General features: G+C 38.7%; 2 protein-coding genes across 2 annotated transcripts; one reads left to right on the top strand and one right to left on the bottom strand.

The window, feature by feature from the left end:
* Positions 1-1,956: 1,956 nt before the first annotated feature.
* On the bottom strand, positions 1,957-7,398 carry LOC118811390. Its single transcript, XM_036575562.1, has 2 exons — positions 7,342-7,398; positions 1,957-4,614 (listed from the first exon to the last, which is right to left on the bottom strand). The coding sequence occupies exon 2, from the start codon at positions 4,603-4,605 to the stop codon at positions 2,497-2,499; it is 2,109 nt and encodes a 702-aa protein (XP_036431455.1). The 5' UTR covers positions 4,606-4,614; positions 7,342-7,398; the 3' UTR covers positions 1,957-2,496.
* A 130-nt stretch (positions 7,399-7,528) lies between these two features.
* LOC118812520 lies at positions 7,529-9,580 on the top strand. The gene is made up of 3 exons (XM_036577595.1): positions 7,529-7,563; positions 8,113-8,635; positions 8,801-9,580. Exons 2-3 carry the CDS (start codon positions 8,128-8,130, stop codon positions 9,310-9,312), a joined length of 1,020 nt encoding a protein of 339 aa, XP_036433488.1. The 5' UTR covers positions 7,529-7,563; positions 8,113-8,127; the 3' UTR covers positions 9,313-9,580.
* Positions 9,581-22,273: the final 12,693 nt, after the last annotated feature.

The following is a 22,273-nucleotide window of genomic DNA, read 5'->3' on the forward strand; positions in this document are numbered from 1 at the left end:
CACAGGTGAATACAGACAGATAAAGACTTATTAATGAAAGTTTCAGGTCAGACAGATGAACTGTTTTAAAAGATCAGGTATAAGCACACCACTGTTGACCAGCAAACAGGTGTTTGCAGCTATTGGTGTCTCTGGAGTATGAAGAACCTCTCGATGCAGAATCCTCCACAGGCCTGCAACTGTGCATAAAGCTGTATCTTGGCCACCCCTAAGCGAAGCTCACAAAGAGAAATGTTTGCAAGGAAGACTAATTTTCAAACAGTTTTATTCACTATACTAGATGGATGGAGTTCTTGATGGTTGGTGAATGGCCTCCTTGTTCCAACAAGACTGCAATATCAGCAAGGAGGTGGAGAAGTGATTTCGGCAGGAATATTGGTAAGTGAGATGGTAGGTCCCTTTATGGTCCCTTAAGGTGTTAAAATGACCTCTACAAGATACACTATATTGCCAGAAGTATTCACTCACCCATCCACATAATTGAATTAAGGTGTTCCAATCACTTCCATGGCCACAGGTGTTTAAAACCAAGCATCTAGGCATGCAAACAGCTTCTACAAACATTAGTGAAAGAATGGGTCGCTCTCAAGAGCTCAGTGAATTCCAGCGTGGTACCATGATAGGACGCGACCTGTGCAAGTCCAGTCGTGAAATTTCCACACTACTAAATATTCCACAGTCAACTGTCAGTGGTATTATAACAAAGTGGAAGCGATTGGGAACGACAGCACCTCAGCCACAAAGTGGTAGGCCACGTAAAATGACAGAGCAGGGTCAACAGATGCTGAGGCGCATAGTGCGCAGAGTCAATCGCTACAGCCCTCCAAATGTCATGTGGCCTTCAGATTAGCTCAAGAACAGTGCATAGAGAGCTTCAGGAAAAGGGTTTCCATGGCCGAGCAGCTGCATCCAAGCTTTACAGCACCAAGCGCAATGCAAAGCGTTGAATGCAGTGGTGTAAAGCGCCGCCGCTGGACTCTAGAGCAGTGTTCTCTAGAGTGACGAATCACGCTTCTCCGTCTGGCAATCTGATGGATGAGTCTGGGTTTGGCAGTTGCCAGGAGAACGGTTCTTGTCTGACTGCATTGTGCCAAGTGTAAAGTTTGGTGGAGGGGGGATTATGGTGTGGGGTTGTTTTTCAGGAGTTGGGCTCGGCCCCTTAGTTCCAGTGAAATTTTGGACAATTTCATGCTCCCAACTTTGTGGGAACAGTTTGGGGACGGCCCCTTCCTATTCCAACATGACTGCGCACCAGTGCACAAAGCAAGGTCCATAAAGACATGGATGAGCGAGTTTGGTGTGGAAGAACTTGACTGGCCTGCACAGTCCTGACCTCTTACCAATAGCTTCAAACACCTGTTTGCTGGTCAACAGTGGTGTGCTTATACCTGATCTTTTAAAACACATAGCGCGAAAGTCCTGTTTCTCAATGAACTGTCAGTCCTTCTTGTCCAAAATCAGTGCCTGACTTCAAAAATATTACTTTGAATGGGCACAAATTCCCAAAATCACACTCTTCAATCTTATGGAAAACCCTCCCAGAAGAGTGGAGGCTGTTATAGCCAAAAAGGGCAGGACATCTCCATATTAATGCCCATAGTTTTGGAACAGGATGTCAACATAGTTTGGGTGTTCACATACTTTTGGCCATATTGTGTATATCTGCCTATTCATCCTACAGCAGTTCAGCTTTGCCTTTTTACCCTGATGTTATTTGTTTGATTCTAGGGCATAAAGAGGGGTTGAAAATGAAAAATGAAATATGACTGTTTTTGGTTCAGGCAGTTGCTTTTCCAGTCAAGTGTCAACTACATAAGCTTTCAACAAGGTACACTGTCTAAAATGAGTCTACAATATCTACAATATGAGTCTACAAGATCTACAATAAGCTCTTTTCAGAGGGTTTAATTGGTGGGTAGGTAACCATGACCACATTAGAGACTGTCAGGTTTAAGTTTTCATTAATAAATAACAAAAATGTTTTTGCATCACAGGAAATAAACCAGTACAATACAATGTCTTTCAGTAGCTTTATTTGCATTATGCATCACAAAAGCTAAATGTTTCTTAAAGCATGAAGAAATTATTACAACTCATAAAAAGTTTGCAAACAGAATTTTAGAATCTTAAACCAACTGAAACAAAGAAACCTCTTACACCATACCAAAACACACAGACTATAAACAGTTGTGAATGATATCAAAAAGCTAGTCTTCAATATTGTATCTTGATTATTTTGTAGTTTCTCACATTTTGAACATCAGTCAATGCAATGATATTGTGTTTTCTCAGTTTTTCTGAGACATAAAACAAAAACATGATTGTTTGGCTAGATTAGCAGCGGGAAGCTAAAAACCATGAAGTAAAACAATGTTATGCTTTGTAATAAAAATTCTTTAATATGAGAAACAAATGAAAACACCAAAAAATTATTGATTTCCCGACATAGCTCATTATCTTTATATGCAGAAAGGCCATTGAAGTCATGCAAGAAATTTAGGCATACTGATCCTCTAGATCCTCCTGTTTTTCCTTGAATCCATCTCTAACAATCTTCTGCAGCTTCTGTGTTTCCTTTGGAGAGGGTGGCGGCATTACTGCCTTCAATTCTCCTTCAATTTGCGCCACTCTTGCTCGAGTTTGCCCATCAAAGTTTTGCTTGTTTCTTTTAACCAGTTGCAGTATACCATCCTGTGCCTCCTTGCAGGCATCTTGCAGTAGCATGCGCTCTTTGGTGAAGTTTGGGTTCTCAGGGTCCAGGGCCATGAGCTTTCCAAGGCTGCTGACTCTGTCCATCAAGTATTTGTTGGACACCTCAGTGTAGGTACCTGAAATCATGTTCACCAAATGGGCAATGTTTGAGGCATGAAATGCTTGGGAGTAGATCATGTCTTTGACGAACATACTTGGTGAGTATCTCAAAGAGGAGGTGGATGTCTTCTGAATAGTTTTGGTGAAATCCTTCAGAGAGGTTTCCAAACACGTCTTGATTATATTTGACACCATCTGAAAAAAACGAACCATTTTCTCCCATTGCTCTTTCACTCGTCCCATGGCATCAAGTCCCTTGACCAGAAACTTGATGGTGGTTTCAAAGTCAATCTCCTGAACTTTACAGCTCCTCATGGAAATAAGGATCTCATTCAGTTCCTGCTTCTTCTTCTCCATGTCATCCACTCGCTTCTCATAAGCTTCCCTCACTTGATCTAATTGAGCTCGACTCTGCTCTATACGGAAACGGGCATTTTCTGTAGCAGCCTTGCTAGCAGTCGTCTTCTCAGATCCACTGGTCTGAGTTCTGCTTAGTTGTGGAGGCTTTGCAGTGAAGGCTGGGGTACTGGTTGAGGCCTTACTCTTTGAGTCAAATATTTGAGCAGACTGTATCAGATTGTGGATGCGTGAAACCAAATTGCTCATTTCGTCTGGTTCACATTTTCCCTGCTCTGCATACCTGGCCAAATCGGTGCAGATGGAGTTGCCATTTTCACAGATTGATAAAGCCTCTTGCCCTGGCTGGCATGGCTTCTGCTTCTTGATAATCTCTTTAACCATCTCAAAGTTCTTTTTCTGGAAATCTGAAGTTATGCGTCCGCTGCTCTTATCTTTCAGCATTTCCCATTTGATTTGATTTTCATGAATGAACTTGAGGAAACTTTGGCTTACTGACAAAATGTGGCTTGAATTGGAGTATATGTTGTTTACGGTCATTTGGTCACATTCTTGCACACTCTGTTCCATACTTCCTCCAACATAGATCGTATTTGGTCCAGCAGAGGGTGAAAATGCTTTAATTGTATCTGTAATAAAGCCCAATGTGCATACAGAAGTTAGACCAGAAAGCAAGGAAGTTACTGAGCCAGTCAGCCCGTCAACCACATCCATCCCAATCATGTCCCATCCTTTAGGCAAAGAGTCCATTGCCTCATTAAATGACTTCTGGGCATGTTTAAGTTGATCATCAAGTTTCTTCACATGTTTTTCAGCCCTCTTGTTGGCTTCCTCTAACACTTTTTCTCTAAGCTTTGCTGTTTCCAGCTTTTGCCTGACTTCCTCAAGCTCCTGAGAATAACTTTGTTTGGCATTTAGGCAAGCCTCCAGAAGCTCTTGAATCAGCATAATGACTTCCATGAACTTCTTCTCAGTGTTCGTTGCCAGCTCCAGACAGTCGTTTGCAATGCTGTCAATATTCTGGAGCTGGTCAGGGAGAAAGGTTTGAACAAGCTCGTCGTTATCTTGGAGAAGAATTTTCACGCACATCTTTATGTAGTCAGGAACGTTGCCTGTGTGTAGGCGAATCTGATCCATGTTCTTGTGGGCCTCATTGAAAGCACCCCATCCAGCATTGCAAACTTGCATGAGACAAGCTCTGAATGATTCTGGGTACCTGATGAATTTGAATCCATCTTTCGGTGGACTTTTGTTGATGGAGAAGTCCACTTTTGATGAAATGAAGACCAACTCTCCCAAAATGGCAATGGAAATTGGACCTGGTGTCAAGTACTCCTCCCAGTTTGCGTAAGGCTGCATTAGCATTTTGGTGTCATTTCTGGAACTTGATGCCTTAGTAATGTTTTGCGTAGCTTTGATGAGCTCAGAGGAAGACATGGTGTGACCCTAATGGAGAGTGATTGAAAACAGCATTAAAATGTTGGATTCAGTAAGCTTCTGCAATAAATCTTGGAGAACTGACCTCAGGGTAGGGGAGAGGGCATTAGTCAGTTTATACTTAAAAGGGCATTTCAGCCTACAATGAGTTGAATATATGTTTTGATGTGTCACACAGTTTTCTGTTATGTAACATTAAAACCCCTTATCCTCCTCAGCCTCAGTGGATACATGATTTAAAATCGTTTTCCTGTTTTTGTTCATCTACTTTTTCTCAATACAATACCAAGCATGTATTATGTAATATATTAACCATTGCAATACAGTTCCCGATACAACAATTTAGAATCCCTGTAGTGTCAGCCAACTGCTAGTCTATCCACTGATCTCTAGGCTAATAAATACAATCAAGTATTTAATGTAACTCTTACTTCACTCTTAACTCTTACCTACCTCGTCATCAAAGAAAATTTGTAAAGAATACAATAATTCAATCCTTATTCTGCACAAAATGAATGCAACAGACAAGATTTTATCCTTTCAGCAAGAGAAAACAAGCCAAACTGACAAAGTATCTAGATAGCCAGACAGCTACCTTGCCAACTTTATCTTTTAGCTTGTTGTATTATTGTAACCGTAGTAGTTATATGGCCACAATAAGATATTCAGCTTCCTAGCAGTAACCAGCTATCTGCCTTTATTCTACAGCTTAAAAAAATAACGATAAAAAAAATCCCCCAAAAATCCTCATCAGAAGGGAGGTTATCTAGTCTTTAAACCAGAAAATCTCAATCTAGAGACTTCCACAGCATCACTGTAGGGTGCAAGTTAACATGCCTTTTAAGTTGTTCTATTAGCAAGGAGAAACGAGACAGAAGTACAAATATCCATATTTCAACTGAAATTATAAAAAATGCATGTATGACAAAGGGTTGTGAAAACACGTTTTCTCAAAGTGCTTTGTGACTCAACTTGCCCCAGGAGGAGGAAATTAAGCCACTGACTTTCAAGCAAAACCCAATTAGAAGTAATTTGGTCCTACATTAAATATAATTAAAGAAATTATGGGTGCTTCCTGATCACAAGACAAAACTTGTGCACAGATCCGTATACACAGGGCATGGGTCAACTTAACTACTGGGTCATCTTACCCTACTCTCCCCTATGTGTGACTTAGAGAATAATTATATATTTGTGTAAACAGTAATAATTCTCAAAGGTCTTTCCCTACAGATTTGTGCCAGTATTAAAACACTGGGTCTCTCTTTATTTGGATAATCCACTATAGTCCCATATAGATTATCTACAGATGTTCAAACTGTTAACAAACTATCTGTTCAAATTCAGTTGATTCTAAACAGTGGTGGGGTTTGGGTTAGGATTTGGACCAGGGTTAGGGCAGGACCAGGGTGAGGGTTGGGTTTAGGTTTTGGGTCGAGGTTAAAGAAAGTGATGGTCAATTTAGCAGATATTTTAATGTAAATTAAGAATCCATAAGGCATCTAAAGCGGACTATCCAAATAAAGTGTTACCAAAAACTGTGTATTGTTGGTAAACTGTGGAAACAAAGTCATAGTACAGCTGTTCCTGTATTTGGGAATACATTGAAGAAAGCTTGATGGTAACATCAAATTAACATTCTTAAGGACAGGGACAAAAAATAATCATGTGTCATTCATGTTTTAAATTGTGGTGTTTATTTGATGTTACATTCAAGCTTTTCCCAATTTGTTCTCCAACAGAGAATCAGCTCAACTAAACACTCAGTAAGTTTAATTCATGTTGTAGTACTTTGAAAGAAAGAAAGAAAATGATTTTTTGGAGGCGCTATTGAAGAATAAAATAATTAGGATGCAAATAAATATATCAAATGCTCAGTTCTAAAGAAACTTGGTGAGTTGGAATTGTTCGCAGTGATGGTGATATGAACCAGACATCTGAAGCATTTAATGCCTCTAAAAGCTGCTTCACTAGAAGTTATTGCATGAAATGATTATAAATACAAAACCATTGATGGCAGAGAGGTATGTGCAGGGTGTTGTGAGCCAATAGTTTCCAAAAAGACCTTATTTTTTTCAGATTTATCACTATTTTTCACCTCAAAGCAGTTACAGTATTTCAGTCATCGTGACCCCTAGTTCCTATTACCAGTTGCTATTTTTCTCTACAATGAAAGGAACTATTTCACATAAAACCACTCAGAATAACTTTGTTTAAATTTTAATGACTTCAAATGAATCATGCAGATATTTTGTGCTTTTGATTGATTACAGCCTTTCTGTATATATGTTGATGTATATATGTTGAACACAGTGCTGTATCTGCAAAAGACCTGTAAAAATAACTGAATGACAAATGTGCATAAATGATGAGAAATAATTTCTGCATAAATGATGAGAAATAATTTCTGCATTTCTTGCTGAATGTTTGTATAATGTTCTCACAACAGCACATATATGCATTTTAGCAGCCCTCTTCAGCAGGACAAACGCCCTCACAATGCAGCAGCTGATTTATTCTGCTTAAAAGAGACTTGACAGAATAGCAAACAGATTTAAAAGACTGTAGCCGAGGGCCACATTATAGTCTGAATTCATAAACTTCATTCATATTTCATTCAGTTATTTCAATAGCCATTCCAAGAATCATAATGTTGACCAGCTGAACATAGCCACAACCTTCAAACTTCAAACATTTAGTAAGCTACTGTATTAACAGAACACCTCATATACTCACCTTTGAAAGTGGTAGACTTGGTTTTGCAATGTTGTAGGTGAAGGCGAAGTCAGCATCTGCTGCAGATGTTTGGTGAATGCTTCGCTCAGGATCTGCTGCTCTTATACACAATGCTCAGCAAGGTCAGCGAAATAGGTGTGAAAACTCTTGCAGATATATTTATCCTTACGAGTTAGAGCCTGAACAGTTCTGGACATTTGTCTTAGCAGGTATCAAAAGCAGGTAAGATGCTATACACTCACTATGCACTTTATTACAAATATTTACTTTGTACACTGGCCATTTGATTCATTACATCTACCTTATAGTTTCACTGTGTAGGTGTATCATTACTGACTCATAATGTTATACATACATATACATGTACATACTACATGTGTTAACTTCTTTTCACTTCAACAGTGTGTAATTTGATTAAGGGTGTTTAAACTTTTGCTTTTGACTGTATGTTAGGGACATTTTGATATGTTCATTTTTTTAATTATACTTATATGTGCTGAAAAAGAAATGCAAACATATCTGTTTTCTAACATACTACCCTATTAAAGGGTGGTTCCACAATTTAATGGTTAATATGTAAACAAAGTCATTCAGAGTCGGTTGATGTGAAATGCTCCATTCTAGAGAAACTTACTAAGTTAGAATTGTTCACAGTGGCAGTGATGAGAACTAGACATCTAAATTTAATGCAACTAAAAGCTATGTGAAAATCATACGTGAAAAGTGAGTGATATTTATAATTTAAACAACATTTTTCTCAAATTTTCACAGGTTGGACTCTCCAGGATGTCATTGCAAGTGGAAAATCAGGGGAGGAATTTTGTGAAGGCAGTGAGTCCTTCACTTAAGAACGGAATTAGCTCTCTCAATGCCTTAACCATCAGCCTCTTAGATATAGATAAAGACCTTATGTATGTGGCCAAAGATGATTTCAAGTTCAGGGAAATTCGGAGTGCTATAGTTAACGCACAGCAGAAGCTGGGGGAGGCTGAGTCGGCTGCATGCGGGGAACTCAAATTGGTAGATTATCGCTATGAAAAGCTGATGGTTAGAAAGGGGAATCTATCTAGACAGCAGGAAAGCACAAAAGAAAAACTACAAAATTTTAAAAGTCAGCAAAAAAACAACAAAGCCACTCTAGACATGTACAAAGCAAATAAAAACTCTGCAGAGTATCGTCTTAGAGATGCATGGGAGGAGCTCATGTTTCAGAGGAGGAATGTGGAGGAGGCAGAAGCACGAAGGGATGCTGGAATTGGGATCGCATTTATTCCCATTTTTGGGTGGATTGCTGGTAATGTTCTAGTGTCTTTTTGTTTTTTTAATTGAATTGAATTATTTCCCCTGTGCTGCAGTATTTGCACTCATCTTCTACAGTAGGAAACTCAAATCAAAAGAATAATTACAGACTCGTGATCATAATCAGGCTACCATTGTTTTTTGCTTTCCAAAAAAACAGGTCCAATAATGATCGCAGAGGCTGAAAATGACATTGAAAATGCAACTTACTACGTCGAGCAGGCAGAGGAAACGGTTGAACAATTTGACTCCCTGGTGCGAGAGTTCAGCTGGAAAGTGTCTGACTATGAGAGAAAAATCGATCAGACTCGCAATGAGATTTCGAAGACAGAGGATGAGCTGAGGCAGATAGGCTGGGAGATTGACAAGGTCCTAATGCAGCGGAAGAAGATTGCTGACTTCCAGGAGAAGATGAGGAACTCTGTCAAAGTTCTCGGTTGTCTTGCTGGGACATGCAACGTGGCAGAGATTCAAACGCGCTGCTTTGTGTTGCTGGAGGCGATGATGAAGTTACTGCAGGACTTTGTCAGGTTGGTGGAAGGCCTCAGAGAAGATCGCTTTCTCCGGGATGAAGGCATTAAAGCCCTCATCACAAACCTGCAGGTCAACTACATCAAGCTTAAGGCCATCGCTGTGCCTCCTGATACCTCTGCCATTGAAGATTACGTATAAATTTTCCATTCATTTTGTGCATGACTTATGCTTCATCTTTGCCTATTTCGGGGGTGTGTAGGGGTGGTGGTGGAAAGGAGAATAGCCTTCACAAATGTATGCCTACCTGCTAAATGCTTTGCAAAAGCTATCTTTATACTGAGTGGATATTTTAATGTTCTATTAATAGAGGAGAAGTAAAAATGTACTTCACTCACAATTAACTATGATCTGTCCTGAATGCTTATGAAATGAATCAGTGATGTATGTAATAAACATTTCACAAAAAGATGAATTCCAGTGAGACTTTGTATTTACACAACTGCTCCAAAAGGATGACACAAGAAGACTAATAAGACTATGAATAAAAGTATAATGAAAACTACATAGGTAATATGCAGTATATCAGCTCAGGCCTAAGAGAAGTAATAACAGTGGTTGAGATTTATATGCAGACAGTGGGAATAACAATAGTAAAAGTAACAACAATAAAAACAACAATAATAATAATATTCTCATATATTTTCTCCACTTATAATGTGTATGCAGTTATATGCATCAAAAACATGGCCATTTTCTGACCTCTCTTGGTTCCTTAGAATTAAACAGGCAGTTATAACGTCTTTACGACAGACGTATGTAAATGAGCTCTGTTATGATTGGCTGCCCTGTAGTGTGCATCATTCAAGGAGCATTTCTAGGCCGACACTCCTTATAACTTCAGCATGAGTAGGTGCATTTAAACTACTGCAGTCTGAATTTATAAATAAGTTGGCTTCTGAGAAATCAAAAGAACACTGAATTCAAAACGTGCTGTTTTTTACAGTTTACCTTCCATAAACTTTCAGATAAAAGGTACCAAAATGTCACTAGGGTTGTACCCCTCTTGTCACTGGGGTGGTACCCTCAAAGGTACGTTTTTAGTACCTTCAGTTATGGATCAATAATTGTACCATATTCCATTGAAATTATATCTTTCAAGTTGTACTGACTCTACACACCCCCACACACAGAGAAACATTTGTGTTTTCATGATATGGGCCCTTGAAGAAGAGGTGGAGCCACTTGAGTTCCTGGGCACAACCATAACCAGAGACCCAAAGTGGGAGAGAAACACATTGCCAAGAGAACACAGCAGAGAATGTTCTTCCTGAGACAACTGAAAAAATTCAACCTGCTGCATAGCCCGACAATCCATGTCTACACAGCGATCTAGTCAATCCTCACAGCAACCATAACCATCTGGTTTGGATCGTATCACCTCTTCCAGCCACTTCTCTCTGGTAGAAGATTCAGGGCTGTCAAAACCAGCACAACCAGACATGCTAATCAGCTTTTTCCCCAGACCCGCTCATTAACTACAGTGGAGACCTCACACTTTACACTTGAATTGAAACCAACAAAACACCCTTAGTGTATAACTTCATAACTCTGCTGTAACATAGTGCATATACAACTTTTATATATGTATCATTCTGTAATATTCTGTATGTAACAGTTATATGTATCCTCAGACCTGCATAGGTAAAGATTCATTGTATGAGTACTACATACTTGGTAAAACAAAGTGATTCTGAAGAGGCAGAGGAAGAACAAAAAGAAGAAGAATGTCTTTTTTAATCAGATTTGGACAGTGCAGTTCCTTTAAGCAAGCTTAGTCACAAGTCCAACCTTCTGAGATCATAGAACAACAACAAAAACAGCTCATGCCCAGCATTTTTCCTAATTGTGCTTATATGAAATAAAGAAAATAGATGCCTTTTTACAGAATCTCAATCTTGGCACAATTACACCCAAACAAATTGTTCACCTGCACATAAGAGGTGAACTCCAAGTGAACCCCATCTGAATTTAAAGGGGTGTAAATCATAGCTGTCATACACAATTTAATTTCAATCTATTTCAGCGCTGCGGAGTGTTCAGGGTGTTAAAGCGTGGTAAACATTTATGTCAACACAAAAATAAAAGAAGTGGAAAGTGAACTTGAGACAGGACAGTTGTTTGGTGCCTCTGCAAGAAAATAGATGATAAAACTTTCTAAGAATTGCATGTCTTTAATTATCTATGAATACAATCATAATACATTACAATAAATACATCATCATCATCATCAGCATCATCATCAACCGCTTAGTCCAGATAGGGTTGTGGTACCCAGAGGGGAGAGCACAGAATCCCTCACCCTATCAAGTAGAGTGTAGCCTGCCACCCTGTGAAGAAAGCTAATTTCCGCCGCTTGTATTCGCAATCTCATTCTTTCGGTCATTACCCACAGCTTATGACCATAGGTGAGGGCTTGGGATGTAGACCGACCGGCCTTATGGCTCAGCTCCCTCTTCACCACTACAGTCCGGTACAGTGACCGCATTACTGCTGCCACCTGTCCCAGCCTGCGGCCGATCTCATGATCCCTCTTCCCATCACTCATGAACAAGACCCCGAGATACTTAAACTCCTCCACCTGGGGCAAGTCATTTCCCCTTACCTGGAGTGGGCATGCCATCCTTTTCCAGGCTAAGACCATGGACTCAGGCTTGGAGGTGCTGATCTGCATACCAACCGCTTCACACTCAGCTGCAAACCACTCCAGTGAGCGCTGGAGGCATCCATGTGATCCAGCCAAAAGAACAACATCGTCTGCAAACAGCAGAGACGCCACCCTCCGGCCTCAACACATAATGCCCTCCTGACCCCGGCTACGCCTTGACACCCTGTCGGAGTCCAACGCTAGCACCGAAAGAGTCCGACTTAATGTCAAGTATACGAACACAGCTCTCATTCCGGGAGTACAGAGATTGTAGTAGTAGTAGTAGTAGTAGTAGTAGCCCCAGCACCCCATACTCCCGGAGGACCTCCCACAAGATATCTCAGGGGAACACGGTTGTAAGCCTTCTCCAAGTCCACAAAACACATGTAGACTGGGTTGGCAGTAGGAGTAGGAGAGGGACCAAGCACTATCCAGGAGTTTGATTCCAGAGCCGACATTGTGGGTGCAGGCGAGCCCAACTATATCTAGTTGGTACCTCTCAAACTCCCGCACATGCTCCTTCCCCTCCAGTGAGGTTACATTCCACGTACCCAGAGCCAGTTTCTGTCGCAGGGGCCTAGGCCACCAAGGGCCTCCCTGTCATCTCCCACTGCCTACACAGCACTGCACCGCTCCCCCATGCTGGGCCTTGTGGGTGGTGGGCCCACATGGTGTCCCCACGTTGCCTCTCCGGGTTACATGGGCTGCCCAGCCACCAGGCGCTCGCTGAGGGATGCTACCCCCAGGCCTGGCTCCAGGGGTAGGTCCCAGTGACCCTCTCCTGGGCAGGGTACATGATCGTCTGTGTCCATTTTTCATGGAGGATCGAGTTAGTCTGGGTCTTCACTCCAGACCTGTTCGCCCTGGGAGACCCTACCAGGAGCATATTGCTCCTGACAACTTAGCTCTGAAGATAAATAATAAATACATAAAGCATTATAATGTGTCTATAAATTGATTTAAATGCATTACAGTGGTACATTTTCCAAATACTTAAGCTGTTGTATCAGTTTATTAACATGAAACCAAAATATTCAAACTGTAATATTATTCTCAGCGTTGTATTTACACATAGTTAATATTTCAGTTCAGTCCGTTCCATTTAATATTTAATAGGTGATTTCAAACTTGATGGGGCAAATTTTATGAATGCATAACTAAAACAATGTATTTTTGAAATATTCTATAGTTGCATGAATTAAAAAGAGGCTTTGGGTGGAATTTTCATGAAATTTCAAGATCATTCGTAAATTGGCATGGAATAGCCTATTTACTATTAAGCTAGTACACTGCTTGCCAGTTGCCCACCGTGTACAGAAGTGATACACTGTAACATGTAAAAAATATGTACCATGGAACTTGCCCAAGTTCATCACTGCTCTGCACAGATTTGTTGATCATTCCAGTGAAACGTCCTTGTTCAGGTCAGAAACCCTGAAAAGTTTGAGAGGACTGGCTAACTGAACAATTAGTACTGGTTAAGACAATTAGTGACAGCACAAACTGGCAGTATTGCGCCTCAGCTTGTTCATTATGTGCATATTATTGCTATTGGTGAAAAACCTTGGATCTTTATTTTTGTCAGTTTTTACTGACAATTAAAGAGGAGTTTAACTCATTATAGAAGAATTTGGGTTTTTTTTTCAATATTTTTTCATAATTAAATGATTGAGATGTAAAAGTCATTCAGAGTGATTTGGTTTGTAAAACGCTCCATTCTAGAAAAACTTACTGAGTCAGAATTGTTTACAATGATAGTGATAAGAACTAGACATCCGAAGAGATTAACATATCTAAAAGCTCCCTCACAGAAAATTATTACATGGAATAGTTATGAATATGCTGCCTATGGCTGAAACATTTTTTTTTAGAAAGTTTTGTGCTAAGCTTTTGTTCTAAAACTTATTTTTAAGTACATTCATGGTGGTAAATGCAGGGCCTTATAAGGCAAAATTGATTTGCCACAATTTTACAATCATCAGCATTTCATCTAAAAAGTCAGAAGTCACATGTGTGGTCATTTTGGATAGTCAATAAAATGGTTATATTTATGTTGTAGACACTGTGACCCCTGGTTCCTAACACCACCACTGTAAAGAAATCTGAATCAGTAAGTTTCTCTACAGTGAACCATTTCACATCAAACCACTCTGAATGACTTCACAGAAATGTTGAAAAACTGGTGGAATGAATATTTATTTTAGGTTATTAAACATCATAATAAAATTTTAAAATCCTTTAACATTTGCTGACAAATTAAACAAAATAGCAGTTTTTTATTTTGTTCAACATTGTAGGAGCCAGATGTCCGTATGCCTACACTACAAATATCACCATTTTATCTGCTATCCAAAATGACCAGTGAACTTACATGTGCCTTGTATGTTTTTATATGTCATAAATACTTTTCCTTTGGGTGCTGTTTTTCCTTACAATGCCCTGCATGGCCCCTCCGGCCTGCATGCCTTTTGGGGAATGGTCTAATTGCAGTGCAGCAAATTTATGTACCGGCAGTTCCACTACAGCAGAAACTGAAATCTAGGTAAGAAAAGTTTGTAAGTAAATAACTTACTCGTCATTAGCCGCCGTGCATATATCACTGTTAGCTGTTAGCTTAGAACAGACTGTCTAATGTGGGCCACTCAAAAAATACAAAAACTATCTACACCGCTATCCTACCCCATAAACTGGTAAGCGGAGTAGCAAGTAATTTGTTGTTGAGACCAGCATTTTCCATTCGCCCGGGCTGCTCTGCATCGGTGCCAGTGGGTTCAGTCTCTCTCCCTTTTGGTGCTCTCTTATTTAAAACTCTGCAACTCCTTTGTTTTCTGGTTCAAATTGATATGGATCTATAACATTTTGGAAACAGACCTCCTCGATGTCCTCTGCATACTCTCCCATCTTCCAAAATAGGTAAGAAAACAGTAAAAATAAACTGTAAACTAACAGCAACTGTAAAAAGCTGTTGCTGGCATTAGCCATGTTGAACAGCTGTAGCTCCAGGCTGGTAACAACAAAAACACGTTAGGTTATGCGCATTGATCTCAGTTGAGAACGTGGTTTTGAGAGGAAACACGGAACTAATCCTGGAATAAAACTTTATACAAAAAAAATACGTTTTAGGCAAAAACTTCATAACAAAACTATCACAAAACAATGTCTGAGTTCTCAAGCCATGCATTCATAACTATTTTGTGTAATAGCTTAATGGGATGTAGCTTTTAGAGCCATTAAATGCATCGAATGTCTGGTTCCTAGTACTACACTATATTGCCAAAAGTATTTGCTCGTCTGCCTTCACATGCATATGAACTTGAGTGAGATCCCATTCTTAATCCATAGGGTTTAATATGATGTCGGCCCACCCTTTGCAGCTATAACAGCTTCAACTCTTCTAGGAATGCTTTCCGTTTATGGGAATTTTTGACCATTCTTCCAGAAGTACATTTGTGAGATCAGACACTGATGTTTGATGAGAAGGCCTGGCTTACATTATAAATATGTCTATAAATTTTTTCAAATGCAGCGCACCAGTGGTACATTTTCCAAAAACATAAGCTTTTGAGTCAGTTTATTAACATGAAACCTGAAGAACACAGTTAATATTTCAGCTCAGTTCAGTCAGTTACATTTAATATTTAATAGGTGATTTTAAACTCGATGGGGCAAAACTAAAAACAATTTTGTTTTAAAATGTTATATATTTGCATGTATTAAAACGAGGTTTTGTACTGAATTTTCATGAAATTTCATGATGTGACATTAAAGGTAATTTGGCATGGAATAGCCTAGTTTGCCTAAGTTCATCAATGCTCTGCACGCATTTACTGGTCATTCCAGTGAAACGTCCTTGTCATAAACAAGGACTGACTAACAGCACAATCAGTACTATTTTCAATAGACAATTAGTAACAGCACAAACTGGCTTTATCAGCAGACAGTATTTTGCCTCAGTTTGTCCACAATGTGCATTTTGATACTGAACAGATAAAGTGAAAAATTACTTGAAAAAAGTGTGGTTATATAAATTTCCATTATAAGTTAAGAATGTTTTTCTTCTGCTGTAAAGTGACCATTTTGGATATATGTGTCTTCATTTAGAGTCCTCATAACTACACTGACAGATTATACTCTTTGTGTCCAGTGTCTAGTGTAAGCAAAATTTTTGCTGTCATTTTTTTTCTAGGTGATGTTATGTCAGCACTTTTGTATCTTCTTTTGTCACTTTAAAAGCAGAAAAATCAGGTGTTCACCACAAGCGCTGATTACAGTTTCTTAACCTCAGTGTTAAAGTCTCAGTCAACACTAACAGTGTTAGTTACCCAGAAAAACAACAACAGTGTTTCTGACAAGCAGGTCTGTTTTTCAGTACAGAAGTGTGTTCTGTGTTTAAGTGTATACAAAATGCAAAACTATAGAGGAACGTCACCGTCCCCAATACAGAGTGCTGGCTAGAGGGGCATACAGCACCCCCCAGCACTGGACCGTGGAGCAGTGCAAATGTATTCTCCAGAGTGGAGATCCATCCAATATCTTTAGGATGAGTAGGAGAGACAATTGTGATCCAAAATTAATCATCCAACATCAGTAGCTGACCTCACTAATGCTCAATCAAATGCTCACAGCAATGTTCCAACAACTAGTACAAAGCCGTCCCAGAAGGGTAGAGGCTGTATGCAAAAGTTTGGGTGCCCCTGGTCAAATGAAGACATGTGAACTTATTTTCACTTAGAAAATCAACAGTGTGTGATTTGATCAGGGGTGTTCAAACTTTTGCTTGTGACTGTATATTAGAGACATGTTCATATATTCACGTTTTCAACATACCTGTTCATGAGAAAACAAAAATAAAGCACAGAAACCTGTCCTATGTCATACTAGCAAATTAAAGTTTTCAGTGTTTATCCATAATTAAATGGTTGCGTTGTAAATAAAGTGATTCAGAGTGATTAGTTGTGAAATGATCTGTTCTATAGAAACCAAGTCAGAATTGTGGCAGTGATAAGAACCAGACATCTGAAGAGTTTAACACAGCTAAAAACTCCCTCACCGAAAATCATTACATGGAATAGTTATGAATATGCTGCCTATGGCTGCAACATTTTTTAGAAGGTTTTGTGAAAAGCTTTTGTTCTTTAACATTAATGATGGAGAGGTAAATGCAGGCCACTGTTTTACCATCATCAGCATTACATCTAAAAAGTCAGAAGTCACATGCAGGTTCGCTGGTCATTTTGGATAGTCAATAAAATGACTACATTTATGTTGTAGACATTGTGACCCCTGGTTCCTATCACCACCACTGTAAAGAAATCTGTATCAGGGAAGAAGAAGAAGAAGATTTTCACTGTAGATTCATGTAAGTTCCTGGACACGACCAAATTCAGGGACCTAAAGTAGAAGTGTCCCAGTCTCTGCAGCCAAGAGAGTTCAGCAGAGAATGTTCTTCCTCAGACAGCTGAAGAAATTCAACCTGCTGCAGAGCCTGATGATCCAGTTCTACACAATGATGATCAAGTCCATCCTCACATCATCCACAACTATCCAGTTTGGTTCCTCCACCTCACAAGAATGAGCCAAACTTCAGCACATAATCAGGACAGCGGAGAGAATCATTGATCATTGAATGTAGCCTGCCAACACATCAGGACATCTACAATAGCAGGGTGATGATGTGCGCAGGCAAAATCACAGCTGACCCCTCGCGTGTTGGACATCACCTCTTCCAGAAACTCTGGGCCGTCAAAACCAGCACAACCAGATATGCTAACAGCTTTTTCCCCAGAGCTGCTCCTTAACCACAGTGAAGGCCTCTAACTTGACACTTAAACCGAAACCAACAAACCACCTTTACTGTCTTAGAAGAAGAAGAAGAAAAAGAAGAAAGGTTTTTTTAAATCACATTTGGACAATACAGTTCCTTACAGCAACCTTACTCGTAAGTCCAACATCAGAAGTCTGTAGAACAACAACAACAGCAGCTAATGCCCAGCATTTTTCCTAAGTGGGTCATTCACTGTTTGGAGTGGGAAACCATGTCAGAAAGGTTGAAAGGCTTAAAAAGATGCTTAAAATATTTGACACAGTTCCAAGAGTCAGTGTGTACATTTACACAGTTGACCTAAGATTAAATGACACTTTTCTCTTATGATTTCTCTGATTTTTCTTTTTTTAATCATGTTTCATATTCACTCTGCACATGTAAAACATTTTGTCACATAACCAATTTTCAACATTTGAGACAAAATTTTGTAATATTGAACAATAATTTTAAGAGGTTTAACTCAGAATTTGTATAAAACAGATTAATGTTTGCTTATTAATATCATTAATGTTATGCTACATTTTAAAATAAGTATTTTGTTTTAAAAATACTTTTGTCATTGGGACTTTGGTCACTGGTGTTATCAGGACTCTTATATTACATTTTCACATAGTACTTGCAGCTCTATTAAACTGCTTCCTTGGGTCAAGGTTCATCAGAGAGGAGGCATCTCAAGGCACAAGAAGGCAAGTCCATACTTGCATATTATATTTCATGAATTCATTAATAATTTTGTTCATCAGACAGCACATAACTTCTATGTGCCACTGGGGTTATGTGCTTTAATGCCTGGGTAATTAAAATTTACTCAAAATAATGTCATTTGTCATTTTTATTACTGATTTTGAATAGTTCCATAAGGTCACCTGACCTCCAGTGAGTCAGCCAATTTACAAAATCTTCGATTTTAACCAGAATGTCACTGGTGTTACACCATATTCATACAACACCAGTGACATGTAGTGACACCAGAAATACACAAATGGGATCTTTGTCAATATTTAAGTTTGGTAGTGCTCATTTTGTCATTTTGCTGGCCTGGCTAGGTCGGCCAAACAGAGTGCAGGAGAGAGGCAGAGGCTGTATAGGCAACGTAGAGAATAAGGAAAAGCTGCTTACTTGGCATAAAAAACAACAGACGTACCCTCCTCAGTCCTGAGACCGGCCAGTTTAAAATCAAATGTTTTGTTTTGAAATGTGTCCTCTGCTGCCTACTAAATAACACAATACATTCATTCTTCTTTTCTGTTTACTGGCAAACATATCCGGTGTCCAGTGTACTGGACATTTGGGCGCATGAAATGTAAGTGATTTTGAAAAATTAACATGTTTATAATCACCAACATAACAAGACACACAGCAAGCACTGAACTTTTTTCTGGGTTTACTGCATGCACAGTTGCATGAAAAAGTTTCTGAACTTTTAGAACCACCTGGCCTTCTGCATGAACAGCTCCTAAAATACTAAAAAATTGTCACTGGTGTTACAGATGTGTTATGATAAGATGTTCTTTTCTGATGAAATATTAACTGTATTAAGAGTATCGTACTTGATGTTGAAATGTTACAATAATTCATTTTTGCCCTGATTTTTATATCAGTAGTTTAATTTCCATGTTTATCGTACAACAACTTAATATGTCTTTTAAAAAATACTATATGGATGTATGTTAAAATACATTATAAAATCTGTAATTTTTTAGTACATCATTGGTAAAATGATTATTCAAATTGAATTTGTTCAATAAATACAGTCACATTAAATGTACATGACAAATAAATAAATGTATGACAAAAAGAATGCCTCATTAAAAGGTAACACCAGTGACAAATGAACTAAAACTTTGCATTTTACAATAAAATAAATTAAAATACATTTGGAATTAAGCTTCCCTTTTTGCATATATGATTATAGGAGATGTTAACGGATGTATTAAGTTTGATTGGGATGAAAGAAACTGATTTTCTAAAAAAGTATCCACCTGAATTCCCACTCCAAATGGAGAATGACCCAACTGTGTTTATCAGAAATAAAAAATGAGATGCCTTTTTACAGAATCTCAATGTTGACACAATTACACCAAAACAAGGAGTTCACCTGCACATAAGATGTGAACTCCAAGTGAAACCCATCTGAATTTAAAGGGGTGTAAAGCATGGCTGTCATGCACATATTCATTTCAATCCATTTCAGCACTATGGAGTGTTCAGGGTGTTAAAACATTGTAAACATGGTAAAACCGTTTAAGAATTCCATGTCTATAATTATCTATGAACACAATCATAATACATTACAATAAATACATAAAGCATTATAAATGTGTCTATAAATGTATTCAAATGCAGTGCACCAGTAGGACATCCTCCAAAACCTTAAGCTGTTGTGTCAGTTTATTAATATGAAGCCAAAAGATTCAAACTAAAAGTTTATTCTCAGTGCTGTATTTACACATAGTTAATATTCAGCTCAGTTCAGTCAGTTCCATTTAATAGTTAATAGATGATTTCAAACTCGATGGGGCAAACTTTACAAACTAAAAACAGTTTGTTTTATAATTGTATTTAGTTGCATGTATTAAAAAGAGGTTTTGGAATGAATTTCATGAAATTCAATGCTGTGACATCATAGGTAAATTGCCATAGAACAGCCTAGTTTCCCCAAGTTCACCACTGCTCTGCACACATTCATTGATCATTCCAGTGAAACGTTCTTGTTGTAAACTCAGAGTTTAAGAGGACTGGCCAACTGCACAATTAGTATTATCTTCAACTGACAATTAGTATGAGGACAAACCGACTTTATCAGCAGACAGTATTTTGCCTCAGCTTGTTCATAATGTGCATTTTGGTGACACTTAACCGTCTCAATTTTTGTCAGTTTTTACTTTTTGCATAACTAGAAAAATCCAGTTATTCTTTGCATTGTGTTTTAAATTTGATGGTTAATGGACCAACAGAAATGGTGCTACATTACTGATGCTAAAAAAACAATCTGGTTACATGAACTACACTGACAGATTATACTCATTGTGTCCAGTGTCTGGTGTAAGCAAAATTTCTGCTGTCATCTTGGTTAATAGGTGATGTTATGTCAGCACTTTTGTATCTTCTCTTTTCACTAAAAGCAGAAAAATCAGGTGTTCACCACAGGCGCTGATTACAGTTTCTTAACCTCAGTGTCAAAGTCTCAGTCAACACTAACAGTGTTAGTTACCCAGAAAAACAACAACAGTGTTTCTGACAAGCAGGTCTGTTTTTCAGTACAGAAGTGTGTTCTGTGTTTAAGTGTATACAAAATGCAAAAACTAGAGAGGAACGTCACCGTCCCCAATACAGAGTGCTGGCTAGAGGGGCATACAGCAACCCCCCCCCCAGCACTGGACCGTGGAGCAGTGCAACTATGTTCTCCAGAGTGGAGATCCATCCAATATCTTTAGGATGAGTAGGAGAGACAATTGTGATCCAAAATTAATCATTCAACATCAGTAGCTGACTTCACTAATGCTCAATCAAATCCTCACAGCAATGTTCCAACAACTAGTACAAAGCCATCCCATAAGGGTAGAGGCTGTATGCAAAAGTTTGGGTGCCCCTGGTCAAATTACATTTTGTTGATTTTCTAATTGAAAATAATGAACACACCCTGTACAGAGAACACACTTCTGTTCATCTGCTGAATTTAACATACTGGAACAACATAAAACACTATACATGCAAATACATGTACTTATTACAATCCCTGTAGAGGATGTGTGAACATATTTTTACTTAGAATAAGTATAGCACAAAAACCTGTTTTAAGACTTACGAAGCCATTAAAGAGGAATTCTACTGTCTTTTCTTGTCTATTCAGAGTGATTGGTTGTGAAATGCTCCATTCTAGAGAAACTTACCAAATCAGAATTGTTCACAGTGGTGGTGATAAGAATCAGACATCTGAAGAGTTTAATATATCTAAAAGCTCCCTCACAGAAAGTTATTACATGGAATAGTTATGAATATAATGTCTGATGCGTGATACTTTTTTTAAGTTTTGTGCTAAGCTTTTGTTCTAAAACTTATTTTTAAATACATTCATGGTGGAGAGGTAAATGCAGGCCATTATAAGGCAAAACTGTTTTGCCACTATTTCACCATCATCAGCATTAAAACTCATCTAAAAAGTCACATGTACACTGGTTCACTGGTCATTTTGGATAGTCAGTCAAATGGTTATATTTATGTTGTAGACATTGTGACTCTGGTTCCTATCACCACCACTGTGAAGAAATCTGGATCAGTAAGTTTCTCTACAGTGAACCATTTCATATCAAACCACTCTGAATGACTTTATTCCATCTCAACGATGGAAATATGCAGAAATGTTGAAAAATTGGTGGAATGAATATTTATTAGGTTTATTAAACATCATGATCAAATAAAAAAAATCCTTTAACACGAGCCAAACTCCAGCATATATTTAGGACAGTGGAGAGGATCATTTGGCGTGGTCTGTGAACACTTCAGGACTTCTACAACAGCAGTGTGATGAAGTGCACTGGTGAAATCACAGCTGACCTCTCTCGTGTTGGACATCACCTCTTCCAGCCACTTCCCTCTGGCAGAGGATTCAGGGCCGTCAAACCAGCACA

Source organism: Colossoma macropomum, unplaced genomic scaffold (assembly GCF_904425465.1).
Source record: "Colossoma macropomum unplaced genomic scaffold, Colossoma_macropomum, whole genome shotgun sequence".
Lineage (NCBI taxonomy): Eukaryota > Metazoa > Chordata > Actinopteri > Characiformes > Serrasalmidae > Colossoma > Colossoma macropomum.